The sequence below is a fragment of the Hetaerina americana genome, unplaced genomic scaffold, assembly GCF_022747635.1.
Source record: "Hetaerina americana unplaced genomic scaffold, ioHetAmer1.1.p SCAF_2, whole genome shotgun sequence".
In the NCBI taxonomy this organism is placed as follows: Eukaryota; Metazoa; Arthropoda; class Insecta; order Odonata; family Calopterygidae; genus Hetaerina; species Hetaerina americana.
In genome coordinates, this window is record NW_027286763.1 from 52,584,495 (window position 1) to 52,601,417 (window position 16,923).

Sequence of the window (16,923 nt, forward strand, 5' to 3'; positions counted from 1 at the left end):
ATTGTACAGCAAAACAAAGCCATGTTTAATTTGGTAACCAATGCTGACCTCATGAACTAGGCATAGCACAAGAGGTTTTAATGACTTGATGATAACTGCCGATTACTCAGCTATGTTTGCTGAGAACTCTTATTATGCTGGTGCGATACTCCTGAAATTATTACCTATAAAAATAAGGGAAATAGAAAATGTTTGGTCATTAAGTCTTAACTTTATCATTTCCTGTGTGAACTTCAATTTTATACTGTAGATGAATTCATGTCTCTCTCTGTTGATAAATAATTTTATTCTTATACATGCTGTTACAGCTCCTATTATCTGTTTTCTTTTTTATTCATGGCCATCATCTATATTCAAACTCTAATTTCAATTGTATTGTTTATCTGGAATATTTGCAATATCATCATTCCAATAGCATCATAATCATATATAATCTTTCTTAGATAAATCTCAATATTTCATTCTACCTACTAAGAATTTCATCAGGAGCTGAATGATAATTGTTTATAAACATGTTTAATATTGAATTTGTGAGAGAATTAGACATTGAGGTCAAAATGCATTCTTCAGTTCGGATTGTTTCAAAAAATCAAAACCCAGTGCCTAACTTATTATATTCAATTTTAACTTTTTCCATTTCTCCCAGAAAATCTAAGGCAATGAAATGCACACTGCCCACAACCTAAACATTTGGATTGCTAGGCAAGGGCTTTACCAATCTATATATTTGTTTGGAAAGGACAGGGTTAAATATGTCCTCTAAAAATACAGTGACACTTCATTATTTTATTGTCTTTTGTATTTGAAAAATTGATATAAATTTTCTCCCTAGTTAAAGACCATACCCATTAATTCAAAAATTTTCACTTGATACAGCTGCTTCAGATCACAAAGGGAAAATTATAGCTCTAATTTCTCAACATAAAGCTTTATCACATGTAATACTGTTTCTGCAGGTATCATGTTCATCTGAAAGCAAACCTGTGCCAAAAGAGGCACTATTTTACCACAAATAATATTTTATGATATTATCCACCATTACTATGAAATAGAGAGTGCTACCAAAACAAAAATTGTCTGTGGCACAATTAGGGAAGCATCTTTAAGTTTTGGAATGTCCACATTAAAAACTTAAACCTTTTTGGGTGTTATGTAGTTTTGTCTGACAGAAAAATCGGAAGTGTATTACTCAGACAACATAGCAATAATGTCCTACATATTACTTACCTGTTTCAACACATGGAAAAGTATTAGGTAAGCACAGGTAGGCAAATTAAGAAACATGCAGTTTAATCCAAGCACATTTTATTTATATAGCAAAAATACTGATTCAACATTAATTCTATCAACAACTACATGTCAGGAATACAAAAAATATAATTATGGTACAAATTGCATATTAAATACTGGGTGGGCAATAAAACTTCAATGCCTAAGAAACACCAATAATGCACAAGCTAGGGTTATGAAGGTATTTACATCACATCATATTGTGAGAAATCATAAATAAGTAACATAAAAATGCTTAGCACAGAATATAATTCAAATAGTTCTTTGGGTAAATAATATTCCAGGAATAATGACTCCAAGGGTCAACCCACTTCGGTGGCATCATCATGGAAAAGGTTTTGACAAATGCTGATACACAAAGAACAATATCTTCCACATAATAAAATTCTTTTTAAGTTTGATTAATATAAAATTGCATGATAAAACAAATGCAGCCCAAAAAATTAAGTTCATCCTGTACAGTCAAGCCATAACATGGTTTTATATGAGAGCTTTACTCGGCAAAATAAATGCCTAATGAAACATAAAACTATATTTAAGAATGCCTCATTATATACATACCTAGGCACCTCGTTGCAATTTCATGAAATTCTTTTTCATGTTGATTGATCTACTTAACTTCTCTATGTACAATACATAACTAAAACAAATGGACATTTTTTCCTGGAATCTGGACATTGGAAACAAAATGTACAATGTACTTGTATGGAGGCAATTAGGGAAAGGGAATATTTGGCCTACTAATTATTCAGGAAATACTACATTGAAACATGGATTAAAGATTGGCATTTGATGCTCATATTTTCTAGATAGTTTAAATATGGATAATATTCTTCAAACATCATATGACTTGAATAACATAGTTTAAAAATATACACACAATTCATTTGACATATTGTTGAGTAAGAGCATTAACTTGTTTTTCAGCATTTTCTATAGTCCAATTCTAATTTGAAATTTATTATAGTTTTCACTGATTGAAAGGTACACTTTTCTTTCGGAAGAGTCAATATATAAATAAGAATAGTATGGAAAGAATTTGGGTCTATGAGTATGAAATAGTATAGTTCCTCAAAAAAAAGTACTATACTTTCTCTCAAGTAGAAACAATCAGCCAGCCATATGAAAATGTTTCAATAGTTCAACCCTGATGGGTTATTCTGACTTTGGCATCAGGAAACTTATAGGTACATTTGACTTATTTTTTCTCTTAGTCTTAAGTAGTCCATTTTCAGCATTTCACTAAAACATTATAGAGGCCAAAGTATGATTTTTTGAAATATATAAAAAATGCATTTTAAGTGAAAGTGATTAAAGCTGGAATTAATATTTTTTTCAACGCCAGGAACAAGAGGTAGCTGATAAGACTTAGCTTAAATTCCTAGGGAAAAACTGTAATGATGAAGGAGGAATGTCTCTTTGATTGTCATCTCAGCATAAAAAATAGTAAATAAGAATAAAAAAAAATTAATCCCACTTGTAATAAACGCACTGAAACCTTGGCCCTTGACTATATGATGAAGCCTTAAAGGCAGGAGGGACTGGATTCTTCTATATAATCTCAAAAGAAGTTCACTAGGTTACATTCACTAGAAATTCATTTTCATAAAAGTCGGCGTTCAAAGTGAAACTTCATAATTTGAAACTGTTTTCCTTGACCCAATTTTTACATGGATTCTTAAAATTTTCAAAAAAAAATACGAAGTCCTCAACATATACACAAATAAATTGGTACACATTATTAATCTTTGAGATGTAATACTATGTTATTCATAGAACATGTCATGTAAGTACTAAAATTCTTCCTCTAATTGGGAGATTTATTCACTGCAAAATTTTGAACTGACAAGTGATTCAAATTAAATGAATCACTAGCTACAAGGATACGCCAAAAGAACAATGTCTGGAAAATTTTTCCTTTAATTTTCCATGAAACACTGCATAAGTCAACAATACCATCAACTTCCACTTTCTCACAATACATGTATCATTTAAATACATAATACGTGAATGTCTAGCTAAGTTAAATGGTACACCTCAGTAATACATAATTACAAGAGATGAACCCCACTAGCTATTCCATGAAGATTTTTCAGGGTGAGCCATTGAATGAAACTGAAACACACTTCACCAGTTCCATTCAATCGACCAAAATCTCTAAATAATTCAATCGTAAAATTCACGTATTGATTCATATATCCTCCATTAAGCAATTTTCCAGCATTCGAAAATTGTTAGGAGGAACAGTGAACCAATGATACAAATGGCAACTAGCGTTAATGGGCATCACTGCAGGAGGTAGTAGGTACACCATATATTTGGTAACACTGTGACAATATACTGTTCGTGGAAACAGGCCCCTCCTTGATAACTTACTAATTTTACAGGACTAAAACTGTTCACATTCCTCCACCTTGGTAGCCAAGGTATCACCAACACCATCATAAGGTGTAGTCAAATTGGGGAGAGAATAATGCTCGATGCACGGAATTGCAGGGTAATTGAAATATCCATGTCGACGATTCAGTGTCATCCACACATCCACCGCACAAATCGCAAATATCATTGAAGGTTCTCACCAACTTAAAAAAAGTAGATTAGCACAGATTCCAAATGTATCACATGCATTGTTTTACAAGTGTTCTTCCAATGTCACACAACTTCCCACTTTACAATGTGACTGACTGCTCACGAGGGATCCACACCGGGCATCCATCACGAGTAGCCCGAGTTTTGGCATCAGTACTGTGGAGACGGGGAGAGATGCCTGCATGAGGACACTGAATTTGGGGTGTTTAACATGGAATTGGGACCAGAAGATGTTGACGATGGGTTGCCACCACCCATGAGGTGTGGAACTGGTGAATGGTGCTGATGTGGTGGTTGCATATGTCGTTGGTTGTCACCCCTACTCTTCCCGTAAGCACCATTGCTCTGGTATGACCCGTATGATGAGTCTGTCGAGTCTTGCCTCCGACCTGAAGGTGCATATACAGAGTCTGGTCTCCCCGACGGTACATTCCCTTGGTTTGCTTTTCCTGTTGTGGTTCCATAAACACCACCTCCACCGCCCATGTTTGCCATGCTGCGAACTCCATAGATACTCTCTGACCGAGGCTGCATGATGAGTGCTGGGTTACCACTGTTCACTACCATGCCATCACCAGTTCTAATTGGATACAGGGACTGGGCCGGAACCAAAGGTCCAGGGCGAGGAGAAAACCCTGCCGCTCGGTTTCCTCCTTGGTTGGGTGTTTTGGAGTACACAGACTGTGATCGGTTGAGGTTTGCACGGGTCAGAGGTGGGGACTTGGTGTACAAAGACTTGGTTCCACCATAGATGGACTCCACTCTATCCAACTTGATGGGCGGTGATGGGTTGAGTGCTGTCATGGTTAATGCTCCATTGCCTGAAAGAATAAACCAACATTTGAGTTTGCTCCTACATGAAGCTACAAAAGAATCGCACGATCACAGCAGGTAACTAAAAGTTAATTAAAAGAATGCTCTGCGAATGCGTAAAAAGTTTGGCTATTTGTTTTCATGTTCCCGATGGCAATAAAACATAAATTCATAAATATTTTTTGGAAAATATCAACTATGTAAAGCTCTGACATTAAGAACGTAACCAACATCTCTTGGATTACAAATCTGAAATTAATTATATGCATACATATCTACATAATAAAAGAGCAACAGACGAAGCTCAACAGCTGAGGCAAGTATCATTGAAAAACTTTATCCACAGTAACTAAGGATGATCGATTGCCTTCAATAGTACATTTTAAATGTATGATCACTTAATTCTTCTTGGTCTATTATATCTTTCTATAATAACTTCCTGTGACGACATAAAAAAAAACAGTAAACAGCCCAAAGATCGGTTTGGTAGGTGATAGTAACATTCACTCAGCACTAAGCCCTACAGTGTGTGAAATTAACACATCAGGATTGGGGGGCCAGTTCCTTTCTCTATACCTGTAACTACAAAATGGATGTATTTAAATGTGGTACTCAATCATTTAATAAGTGGGCACAAATCTCTTTCATAATGATATGGTAAATTTAAACATCTAAGCACAAGCCATACTTCATAAGGGATGTGATAGTCTGGTGGGCAGGGGGCTCAGGTACTGACTGAAGGAACACCAGATCTTCCAGGGAAAATATAACGAGCACAGGAAAAGGAACTGGCCCCCCTACCCTGATCTGTGAATTTCACATGCCATTGACCTTATTATTGGGTGAACTCTAACCTCACCTATTAATCTGACCATTGGGTTGAATACTGAGGTACTCAAGACATACATTATTTGAGAGGTGGCATAGTTTTAATAAACAAAATCATTACTGCACCAACATTGAAATTTGGGTAATCTGCAAAAGTTTTATTAAAGGCTGGAAACATAATATCTCAAATATACATATTCAATTTCACAGGGATGTATACATTAACTATAGACTATATAATAAATATTTGTCTTTTCATACCACGAGAGATGTTTGGAATTGATACCCAAGGTAATAGAAGAGTTGTCTTGTATCATCATGTGACTTAACAAGACCACTTGCATTAATTCAAAAGAGAACAACTACATTCTTCAGCCAGAAGTTCTGTTTGATAGGAGAAGGTACATACAGCCCATCTTGCAAAAACTGTACCTCATATGAAATTCATTGGGTCTGATTGGGGAAACATGATTTTCCAGTGCAACCTATGATTTCCCAGAATATCAAATATCTTTTGTTTACAACTGGAAGCATTCAGATGTATTATTCAGATTTGAACATAATGCCCTCTGGCTAAAAGCCACATCTTACTCCAAAATGCTACCATACTGTCTCCAGGGAAGCATAATTCAAAGAATGATCACCAAGATGTTTACTTTATGAATAGGATGGGTAGAATGAAGAGATTATTCTTGAGAGGACCAAGGAAACTGATGAAGCATACATTAAGAGCAGTAGATGAAATACTAAGATTCGTTATATCTTTCATGCTTTGAACTATGAGGATTTTGGAGGAGAAAAAAATTGGGAGGATCAAGATAATTGGTCGATTGTAATTTTTCTTTCATAGCATCACGACATGCATAATGTGATGTGTTATTGATTACATGTTCACACACACACTATTATACACACCAGTAGGAGAATGTGGCTCATGTGCACGCAGAGTTACATCACCAGCACCTGGTCTTAGTGTCTGGTATGAGGTGTGTCCCATGTAACCGCCTTGGTTGGCAAGGTGACTGTTGTGGTGATTCTGTTGAGCATGGTTCGACTGATGCAGGTGGCCTTGGCTTTGGTGCAATTGCTGATGCTGGTGAAATTTAGACATGGCGGATGATGACGAAACGACGGTGGCTGCAGCTACCGTTCCTTTATCCCCCACCTCATCATATGGATCTTCATCACTGTTAATGCTGGATGAGTCTGTAAATTCAAGAGTTAAGCAAGAATGAATGATTTATATGGCTTTTTTGAATGGACATATTCCCCTAAATATTGGTGATGGGTATTTATTTCGATTGCCATCCAATTTTGAGCTGAATACACCATAATTTTAGCTTTTAGGGCCATGGAAAAGGTCAGTTGGTGCTCTTTTTTTAGGTAAGAATGTGTCAACTAATGAAAAAGTGAATCAAAATATTTTTTACATGCTCATTTAAAAATCTTTTAAAGATTGCACATGTATGAAAATCAAAAATTTTTTTGCCATGATCAGAACTAAAATCCAGTTCTGATTTAAAAAAAAAAGCCTTGGTTTGCAATTTTATGAGGAATTCATTTTTAATCCTCATTTTAAGTCATCAGGATATAACCTCAAGTAAATATGGATTTCATGACTTTTTGCAAAAAATTGAAATTATTATGATTCACCAAAAAATTTCAGTTGGCTTCTGGATTAATCAATATAATTCAAAATTTAATAGGAGAAACACCTCAATTTCTTTTCATCAAGCTTACATATTTAATTGACTGTTTAAGAGTAAGTACATATTTAATTGACTTATTCCGAGAAGTACTGTGTTTACATAATTGCAAACAATAGTAGTAATACTGATCCTATCCTTAAATGATTTTTCTGCATGAATATGGTTTACGTTAAATCCAGAATACCATTCCTAATTAGCAAATGGTATAGTTCACTAATGGTGATAACCAATGATTTAACATGAAATCAAAACCACACTGAACATCCATTGATGATGCTAAGATTAAACAACTATGAACAAAAAAAGTCCCTTCAAGAAGGTCAAAATGAAACTGAAATTATGCTCTACAAATATATTCTAGATTTGAAAGAATAGTATACCTCCATCAATTGAATCTTTTGGCCTTTTATTCTGCCTTTTTGGGTTGAAAATGAATTCATAGATTAGTCCAGACACCACACCACCCAGGAGGGGCCCAAACCAGTACACCTATGAAAAAGATAAAATTATTTCATTAATCACATGAAAGAAATTCGGTTTGGCATGACTGATATATTACTAATGTATTTACTTATTAGCTATTTATCAAACATTTAACATTGATAGTGAATTAAATATTATTATATGGTTTTAACTATTATTCCACAAAGCTGACAAAAAAATCTGTCATTGAAAATTTGACCAAATATTTGCCCATAACCTATTCAGAAATGGGTTCATCAATTATTTTTATTTTCCCTTAGAATTATGCAATGCCAAAATCTCCCAGTTAGAAAACAATTTCTTTCAAATTTGTAAATTTTATTCAAATTTCAATTTTACACAAAGGCTGTAACCAGATGCAAAATAATATTCAAAATTACTGATAAACTCACCCAATGATTTTCCCATTTATTAGTAACGAATGCTGGACCAAGAGAGCGTGCTGGGTTCAAAGAAGGGAGCTGAAATGTAAAACAAAAAAAAACCAAACTTAGTTTTAATTTTTGGAAACATTTTTCAAACTTATTTACCCCTAATAAAGACAACACTACATTAAACAAACTATCGTATGACCTCTATTACAATTGACAGTATATTGAAGAGTGAGGTACTTTGGCCACAAAGGGGTATAAACCCCTCAGAGAAATGCTTTAGTTTATACGGGGTAAATCAACAATTTCAGATTAGATTGATTGGCTATTTACAACAGCCTTCCTTCATCGTTTACCTCCAACCATTTCTAAAGCAGAGGATAAATTGAGTCATAGGATTATTTTGTTATAATTTGGTGTGAAACTGGAAATATGAAAATCCCTGTGCAAAGGAAACACTACAATTGCACTATGTGTTTGACCTTGGTTCTAGAAAGCATACGCTGACACTAATAACTTATTTTGTTAAATTATTTTTGCAATTTGGTACATTTTGAAACAAAGTTTCATTTACAATGATCATGTACAACCTATTTCATCGGTTCAAGTGGGATTATACTGATGGACAAATTAATCGAATAAGATTATAATAATGAATAAAGAAGAGGTGCATCCACTTTTGTTTGGTGCTGCTTAATCGTCTATCAGGCACCAAACTCTAAAAGGCACTCAAAGTGCCATTAGGTGGTAGAGAAAGGTGAGTTATGCCTTAGACATTTTAATTTGAACCATTTCCAGGAGCCTGTGCACTTATTTTTAATACATATAATAATGATTACTTTATTTCTGTTGATATTTTCAGACGTAGAAGTCCGATAGGAATTTAAATAAAAGATGAAGTAAATCATTAAAAAAATCATACATGCTATGGTAACACTGATATGGTATTACTGACACTCTAATGGTAATTTATTATGCCAAAGTCAGTCTCGCAGACCCTGACGGTTATGTTTTGGGGAATAGACATTCTGTAAAAGTATTTTCCCCCCAGAAGCATTCTACAAAAACGAAATACCGTGTTGCGTAGAGCACCCCTGGCAGCCCACTTTTTGCATCTTTGGGGGTCCTCCCTTTAACGTGCGTTTATATTCCAAAATCTTTATTTTTCCAAAAAAAGTCACCGTTTCCCTGATAATTAAGATGGTCGCCTCTAAAATGCAAGATAAAAATGAGGTTCAATTAAATGATTTTAAATTTACTTTATTTGAAAAAGGACCCCACCATACAGCATTCATAATAGATTACCTATTCAAACAAATCAAGCACAAACAATTCCTGCTTTACAAACGAAATATGAAACCATTCCTCTCGCAAAAGTGTTATTATATCATCTGTGAATATTTGAATGAGGGACCCCACACGTCGTTGGGGCGGTCGTGACAAACGCGTACCAGCTTCACAGAAAAAGAATGGGATCGCTCGAAGAACATTTGCCAAGAAACACCTTGACCTAATGGTTGTGTTCTGCCGTAATGCCCTTAACGTCGGCTATACTGCCTTAACGTCGGCCGTAATGATACTAGGTCGCCCATTCCGCTCTTGACTGATGGCAGTCATCGCAGCGAAGAGACAAAGGCTCTTGTTCCCCACAGGCGTGGCACGAAGTCTTACGGAGACGAAAAGGGAAGCAGCGGCAAGCTCAGTGCGTAGATGCTAGCGGTCAGCTTATGTTACTGCGGATATAGCCATTTAATGGGTGGTTTTCGAGTGGATCCACAATGTTCATTTGCCGCGTATGTTGCTTCGCCCAACCCGGGAGAAAATTGCTTTCGGGAGGAGGGGCGCGCGTCGACTCGTTACCGCAACCACTGTTCCGAGCGGCTTCCTTCCATAGTGAAATGAACTTTTTATGGTCCGATTCACTCGGATAGAACTCATCTAAGCAAGCAGCATGATAATGTTGTTTCAGGCCCCGTTCACCTTTTCAGTTTCACGGCGATTCTTTCCCCTCCATTCTGGTTCCAAAAGTGAAGGTGGGAGTGGTACGCGCATACAATACGAATGCTCACAAACGACGGCGGAATTCGTAAGAAACCGGAAGTTATCGCTATCATATGGATCTGTCGCGCAGAAGAAATGGATAGTGTAAAAAAATCATCTGGAAAAGGCTGGATTAGGGGTGCGGCGAAATGAAATCACATAAGTTGGGTCCTTGCCGTGTTCTTCGAACCCGAGCTGAAGAATAGAAAAGATCGACCCGGTCTGAAAGGTAGATGACGCACTTGCCAGCTGAACGAAGATAGCAAAGACCAAGGATTTGAATAAGAACTTAGTACGTATATTTTCTTGTATGCGGAGATCACGTGACATGACCTCGGGCTATGAAGTAACTTACCATACGTAACAACTCAACCATGCACGCATTACTTCTATGAATACATATTTTTTCTCGCGCACATTTTTTTCTTTTTAATCGTACAAATCCGCTTCGTAGCAATCTATGACAGATTGTTCTTTTTCATCAACGTGAAATTTTCCTTTTTTTCATTGGCTCGTTGTCGTTTTTCATGGTTATTCAGAGAAATGGTATTGAAAATCCAACACGACAGACTGGGGTCTAAGGGAATATACCCTCCAGCCATACTAGATTCCCGAAAGGCTTCTCAATTAATTTAATGAAAATATAAAATGATGGATTCATTAAATATGGATTAATACCCTCAAATTTATTATTTATCGCAGAGTTCGAAACGCGTTCAGCAGTGGATTCATCATTTGTCCGAGAATCTTTTAAAAACCATTTCCCGAGTAAATTAGCATACGATTCTCCAATGTGTTGCACACGAGCGGCTGATACCTGGGGAGAAATGCTTTGGACCTCTTTCTCCTATCAAATGGACATTTTTATTCGTAATGATGGAGGTCCACACCGTTTTCGCCTGCGCTGAAGGAAGAGGCCATTTCCCACCTTAAAAAAAATTCGTTTTAAATATTAATCTCTCTCAACATGACACCCACAACTGTGACGAACAACGCACCCGCGGGAATTGGGAAGGTTTGTCGACCCTCTCGCGCTTCGCAACGGGACGATTACACCGTAATGGCACCTGTTGTAAATGGATAAAGCGAAGCATGACGCATATATATATATATATATATATAAAATGGAAAAAAATAAATATATATATATTTTTTTTCTAGTCAAAATTCAACTTGGAGCAAGGGCGAGAAACAAGCTCAGGAAAAGAAGAGCGTCCAGTGGGATGATTTGACAGACGAGGGGGGGGGGAGAGGGATCCACCCCGTATAAATGGTGGCTCAACGCCGCGGCGCGTGAAATTACGCATTCAGTGTCGGGAGTGGGGAGAAAAAAAATGACGGACCCGCCCCACACGTGATCACCCTTAATTCTCTGGATAAATATTGTGCACCGAAAATCACGACTTTCAATTATGCCCGAGACGCAGTCACAAACAATCCGCCCACGTCTGAACCATGCTCTCCCATCCACCCATACTGCTATACTCCACACCACCACAGCTCGTTCCACTTGCGCACGTGAGAAAAATAACGACAATAGGCATTGCTGGAGTCAAACTCAAGTTGTCCTGGAACAATAGGGCCAGGGTTGGAGATTCGAAAAGAAAAGCAAATTATTGAAATAAAAATCCCCTTGATATGCACACTGACTTACGGACGTGTGTCGCTAATGTGCAAACGTTTCATGCATTGCAGATGCCATTTCATTTAGTTCTGAAGCCACCGTAATAAAATAGTAGTCCACCGGTTTTGCATAGACCCTGGAACAACACACCGCTGTACTTCTAAGCCCTGATTAACATGACACAAATTATTCTTAAATCCCTTGTACTTATTACAATAACTCATTGTTCATGGCTCTGCTTACGTTCTACCTCCCCTAATTCCATCCGAAACACCTCTTCTTTTCCGCCCTCAACCTCTCTTTTCCAGCTTTCTCCCCTCTATTACCGCCTTCATCGCCTCTCAGTATCTCTTCCATTCACTTACCCAGCTTACTTAGAATTTCTCCCAACATCCTCCCTTCCCCTACCATGCATAGAAATTCATCGTTTGTTTTCCTTACCGTTCATTTTATTCTTTTCCATTCTTCTCCACACCCACCATTATCAAAACCCCCTAACTACGCTTATCCTATTTCCTCAACAACCAAGGGTCAGAGCCATATCAAACTGCGATCCATATTAAAGTTTCCACTAGTCTTTTATTTTACATCTTTACTTAAAGTAACGTCATCAACTCCCGTCTCTACGTAAACGCTTCTTTACTTCGAAACGAATTTCTTTTTATGTTCCCACCACTCCACTAACACTCAATGAAAACACTTCCCAAAGAGGTGAATTGTTTTACCCGTTCTATCTATATTGTGCCACTAAAATTTGAGGATTGCCTTTAACCTTCCTGGGAATCTCACCACAGAAATACGGAAACAATTTTGAACGGATGACAAAAAAATCTAAACCTCTGTAATACCACAGCTCGGGGCTTAAGCAAGCGAGACTGGTCTGTATTTGGACAGTTGTGGGCTGCGATTAAAAGAAAAAATAATATATCAGTACAATATATACAATAATATGTAGTACAATATATATTACCGGCGTCATGTCCTGTAATACTAACACCACAGCCATGTGGAATCACAATTTCGAAAGGATGAAAAAATACATATAAAAAAGGAACACTAATCCAACTGCTCTGCGCTTGAGCAAGAGAGACCGGTCCGTGTTTGGACAGTGTGTACTGGGATTCAAAAAAGGAAAAAAAAAGATATAACAGTAACCATAACCAAGTTATGGGATAAGGGGACGAGGGAATGGGTTGGGGGATTTGGGGGAGAGGGTTTGTGTTTATACCGTGAGATCACAAGCGTTTCCCAACAACGGCACGAAAGTAACCTTGACAGGCCACGGCTCTTCTCCGAGAATCCACCGCCTCCTCCTCCTACTCCTCATTCGTGATAGACGATCGGATGACCCAGGGAAGGGTTCTGTGAGGCAAGATTATTTTTTTTCCACCTCCTCCTCATGCCTGGCCAACACTGTCTGAAGGCATCGATTTTTGATAACTGATAACCCTGGAAAAGGCCCCGCTCCGATATTCCCACGGGTGAAAAAACGTAATGACATTCCCTTTTCGGTCGGAGGGAAGATAAGGAAGGGGGAGACGGTGGGGAAGGAAAGTAGTGGAGGAGAAGCGTTGAGGGAAAGAGAGAGAGAGAGAGAGACAGCGGGAGTGAGAAAGAGAGATAGCGGAGGAGGGGGGCAGGGGCACATAAAAAATTGAAATAAAAGATGAGCAAATTGTTGGTTGAAACACAATGCCCTGATGGTGTTACATAAATAACGAAATACCTTCATCCTGAGTTTTTGCTTGCGCGCACGGCGGCCGCTGGCCGGGGTGGAAAAAAAACGTCCCAGGACTCGAAAGAGTGGAATTTATGCCCACCGTGGCGCTGGTGGGGGCCTCTTCCAGACGCCCGCAAAAATAAAATAAACGAGGGAGGAATTTGGTCAATTCGCTTGACCTGTATAAATAATGCGGGTCGTAAATAAAGTAGGAGTTATTTTTTCCCCCTTCTTTCGTTTTTACCGCGAGTTCGCTCTTAATCGGTTATTCCCATCCCATCATCCTCCCTCCCTCTCTCCCCGTGAGAAGAATGCAAAAACTACTATGCTGAGGTGGAGTGTCCGGGGGGGGGGGGGAGGGAGGGAGGAGGAGGAATATGCCGGCTTGTACGATTTCCCCGAGTCATAATTCACGTGTGCCGAGCTGTAATCGTTTGATTATTCCGGCGTTTATTATTTTACGAGAGTTTTGAAATATCTCCGGCCGCGACACGACGCCCAATGCGCAAAGTGCATAAATTCTCGGACTCACCAAAAATCCGACCGGACGGTTTTTCTTTTGCCGTCGCAACGATATATTTATTTCGACTCCCGTCACCGCCAGGACATTTAAAAATAATGAATTATAATCTCCTTACCGGTATGAGCATTTATACATGCTAAGAATTTTTTTTGCGAGTCGTCTAAGTCGCGGGCGAATTCCGCGAATATTTTCCGTGGCAGCTGATTCCAAAAGGGTTACCTGACGTGATGGAAAATAATCTCCTGTATTCATTCAAGAGACATTTATTAATGAAGTTTCTGCATTTATCACGGTTGAATTGTTTTTCCCTTTGGCACAGGCAATTCCCACTTGCCAGGAGTATAATTCTCGATCTGTCTGTACCAATAATTGAAAATAAATCTGGCTATCTTAGAAATTGTTTCAAGCAAAAACTCCACAACACAGAGTTCTCAAATTCTAATGCAGGTCCGGAAGCAACACATTGTCTGAGGTATTCTTGAAATGCCACGCTCTGAAATTTTAACGGTTTTTGATAGTACAAATTTTCTCGAGGATGACACTGAGCTGAAATAGTGCAGCGAATACTAATTAAATAAACATTGCAGTTTTAAAAAAGTTTTTTTTACTTTTAGGACGGCAAAGATAATTAAACAATAACATCGTGGCTGGACCGTCACATAAAAACGACCCAGCGATGCCTTAGATGTCAAGAAACCTTTTTAGACCTTTCGCTCAAGTGTTTGGCTTTTTAATGTGCTCGAGGAGACACATAATTCCTACGTGCATTGCCGCGAGAGTAACTGTGACTAAAAAATTGTTCCTGCCAGAGGGAGAGTTAGCGCAATCGGGTGAATTTCTTCCCATCTTTTACTTTCGAAACTCGTTTGGAGGACCAATGCCGCGGGAAATTCTACCAGTAAACATCAAGAGTTTGTGCGCTACTGTTTAAAACAAACCCGAATGTTTCTGTGTGCACTCTTTTTCAATGATTTCCATTTTTTTTCAACAGATTAAAAGTTCGGCGAGTCTCTGGGGCGGAAAAAGCTTCCACATCAATAAGGAGAGTTTTTAAGTGTTAAAGAATAAAATGGTTCCCACCTCTCTCGCTTCCTAGTGTCTATAAATAATACGGCCATAGGGATTATTAAAAATGCTTTATTCATCGGCCGCAGTAACTTTCTCAATCTCATAGTCGGAGACTTGGAGAATCTTTGGAGAAAATGAGACGAAGTTTTCTCAATGGAGAGAGAGAGAGAGATAGGTGATTTGCAGGGGAAAACGAACATATTCGGCGCCGATAGTGGGAAATCGAGGGAAAAGAAAGATGGGGGAGGGGTCTTGGGAATGGATCTGGAAAATCGGGGCGGGAATGGGCCCATCTCCATTCGTGAGGAATTTTCTATAGGCACGGCTGTCTAGAACCAAGAGTGCCTCTTTCTATTCTCATCCTTCAAAATTTTAAGCATGAATTCACACCAAATGATTACACATATCAGAGCCAATAAATACAGTCCCACCGAACTAGAAAACTCAAGAGAAAATTTTGAATTACCTGCAAAGAAAATAATATTCATCTTCGAGACCGTGGGGTTCCTGAGCGGATTTAGAATAGATTAAATGTATTTTTAATACCAAATTTTCAGGTTGCCGGGAAGGGAAACGTTTCATTGCCAAAAAAGACTATTTATTACCGACATCAGTTTAATTCAATTATCGACCATGAATTTAACGGAACATAGTCATTTTCAATTCCGTAATTTAAAAAATTAAAGAGATTTCCGTAGCAATGTATTTTTTATGAATGACAGAGACTCTTGGTGACCCGATTTGCCCTACATTAAATCCCATTAAAGTAAATACTGAGGTACTTCTCGTTTTCCGTATTCCTGTTTTACTAGCTGAGAAACATAACACTCAGCTTGGCTTACCCCACACCGGCAGGAGGCCATCCTCTCTGCTAACAATAGAACAACAATGAAATGGAATAACGGCGGAAAGACGTATTTATATACCAATGGCAACCAAGAAACTTGGAAACAATAACTAGGGGAAACCACCATGATCAATACAACTTGCATGATTTCCAAATAAAGTGAAAAACCAAAGGATGAAAAATATTTATGTATCTAAAAAAATAGCATTTTGGGAATTTTTTTAAAGTTATCTGGATGCTTTTGCTTATCCTATCTTTCTTTCCGCTACATGTCGTATTCGGCGAAGTTGATTGCAAATATTCCCGGATTTTTCTGGGCAAAGTTTCCATTATGCCGATGTAAACTTTGGGTTGAATGGTATTTAGCAGAGTGCTCACTTTCGCTATAGGTTCATGTTCCCTGAAGGCAGCTGGTACGACATCGACCCTGAGAGAAGAGTGGCTCTCTTGCTTCTAAGGTCAAACAACGCGTGATCAGCCAACCAAGACGCGGCAAGCTCCGACAAATGCGTGTTTACCGTGTCGGAAAAGTAGAGCGAGTTCTCCCAAGTTCTCGTGAGGGCGCGCTGGAGAATTTCAACAGGCTCAAGACCGTAAGAATTAATCCTAAACGTGTTAACAACAGAACGATGTCCTTTATTTCGGATCGAAGAGACTTCATGTACCTAACGATACGAATCGTTTACCTTTCTCTAAAGAGATTTCAACAGAGAAACCTTTCAAAGACACATTAATGCAAGGTTGTATGTATCAAAATCACTTTCCTTGTAAAACTCATAGTATGCCAGCAATACGGTGAATATGGTGACCGCATGTGCAACAGCTAATGTGTGTACTGTACATTTCAAACGACGACACTATTCGTACCTCTACGCACGTGCTCCCAAATTTTAAAATATCTTTTAATCGCAAGATAGAGTGCTATGGAATGAACGTCTAAAATACGCACACTTTTCTTATTCACATCCATGATGTAACATAAAAAAATGATCGTTTAGGAGAAATTGGATAACTCATG

The 16,923-nt window shown here is 38.0% G+C and overlaps 1 protein-coding gene across 1 annotated transcript in view; it reads right to left on the reverse strand.

Moving 5' to 3' along the window:
• Positions 1-1,330: 1,330 nt before the first annotated feature.
• The window catches only part of bib (big brain), a 115,590-nt gene continuing 99,997 nt past the window's right edge, over positions 1,331-16,923 (reverse strand). The window contains exons 5-8 of the mRNA XM_071585431.1: positions 8,105-8,173; positions 7,610-7,718; positions 6,436-6,726; positions 1,331-4,700 (exon numbers count right to left, since the gene is read on the reverse strand). Of these exons, the coding sequence (XP_071441532.1) occupies positions 4,030-4,700; positions 6,436-6,726; positions 7,610-7,718; positions 8,105-8,173 (1,140 nt within the window). The 3' untranslated portion in view covers positions 1,331-4,029. The remainder of the gene's footprint in view (positions 4,701-6,435; positions 6,727-7,609; positions 7,719-8,104; positions 8,174-16,923) is intronic.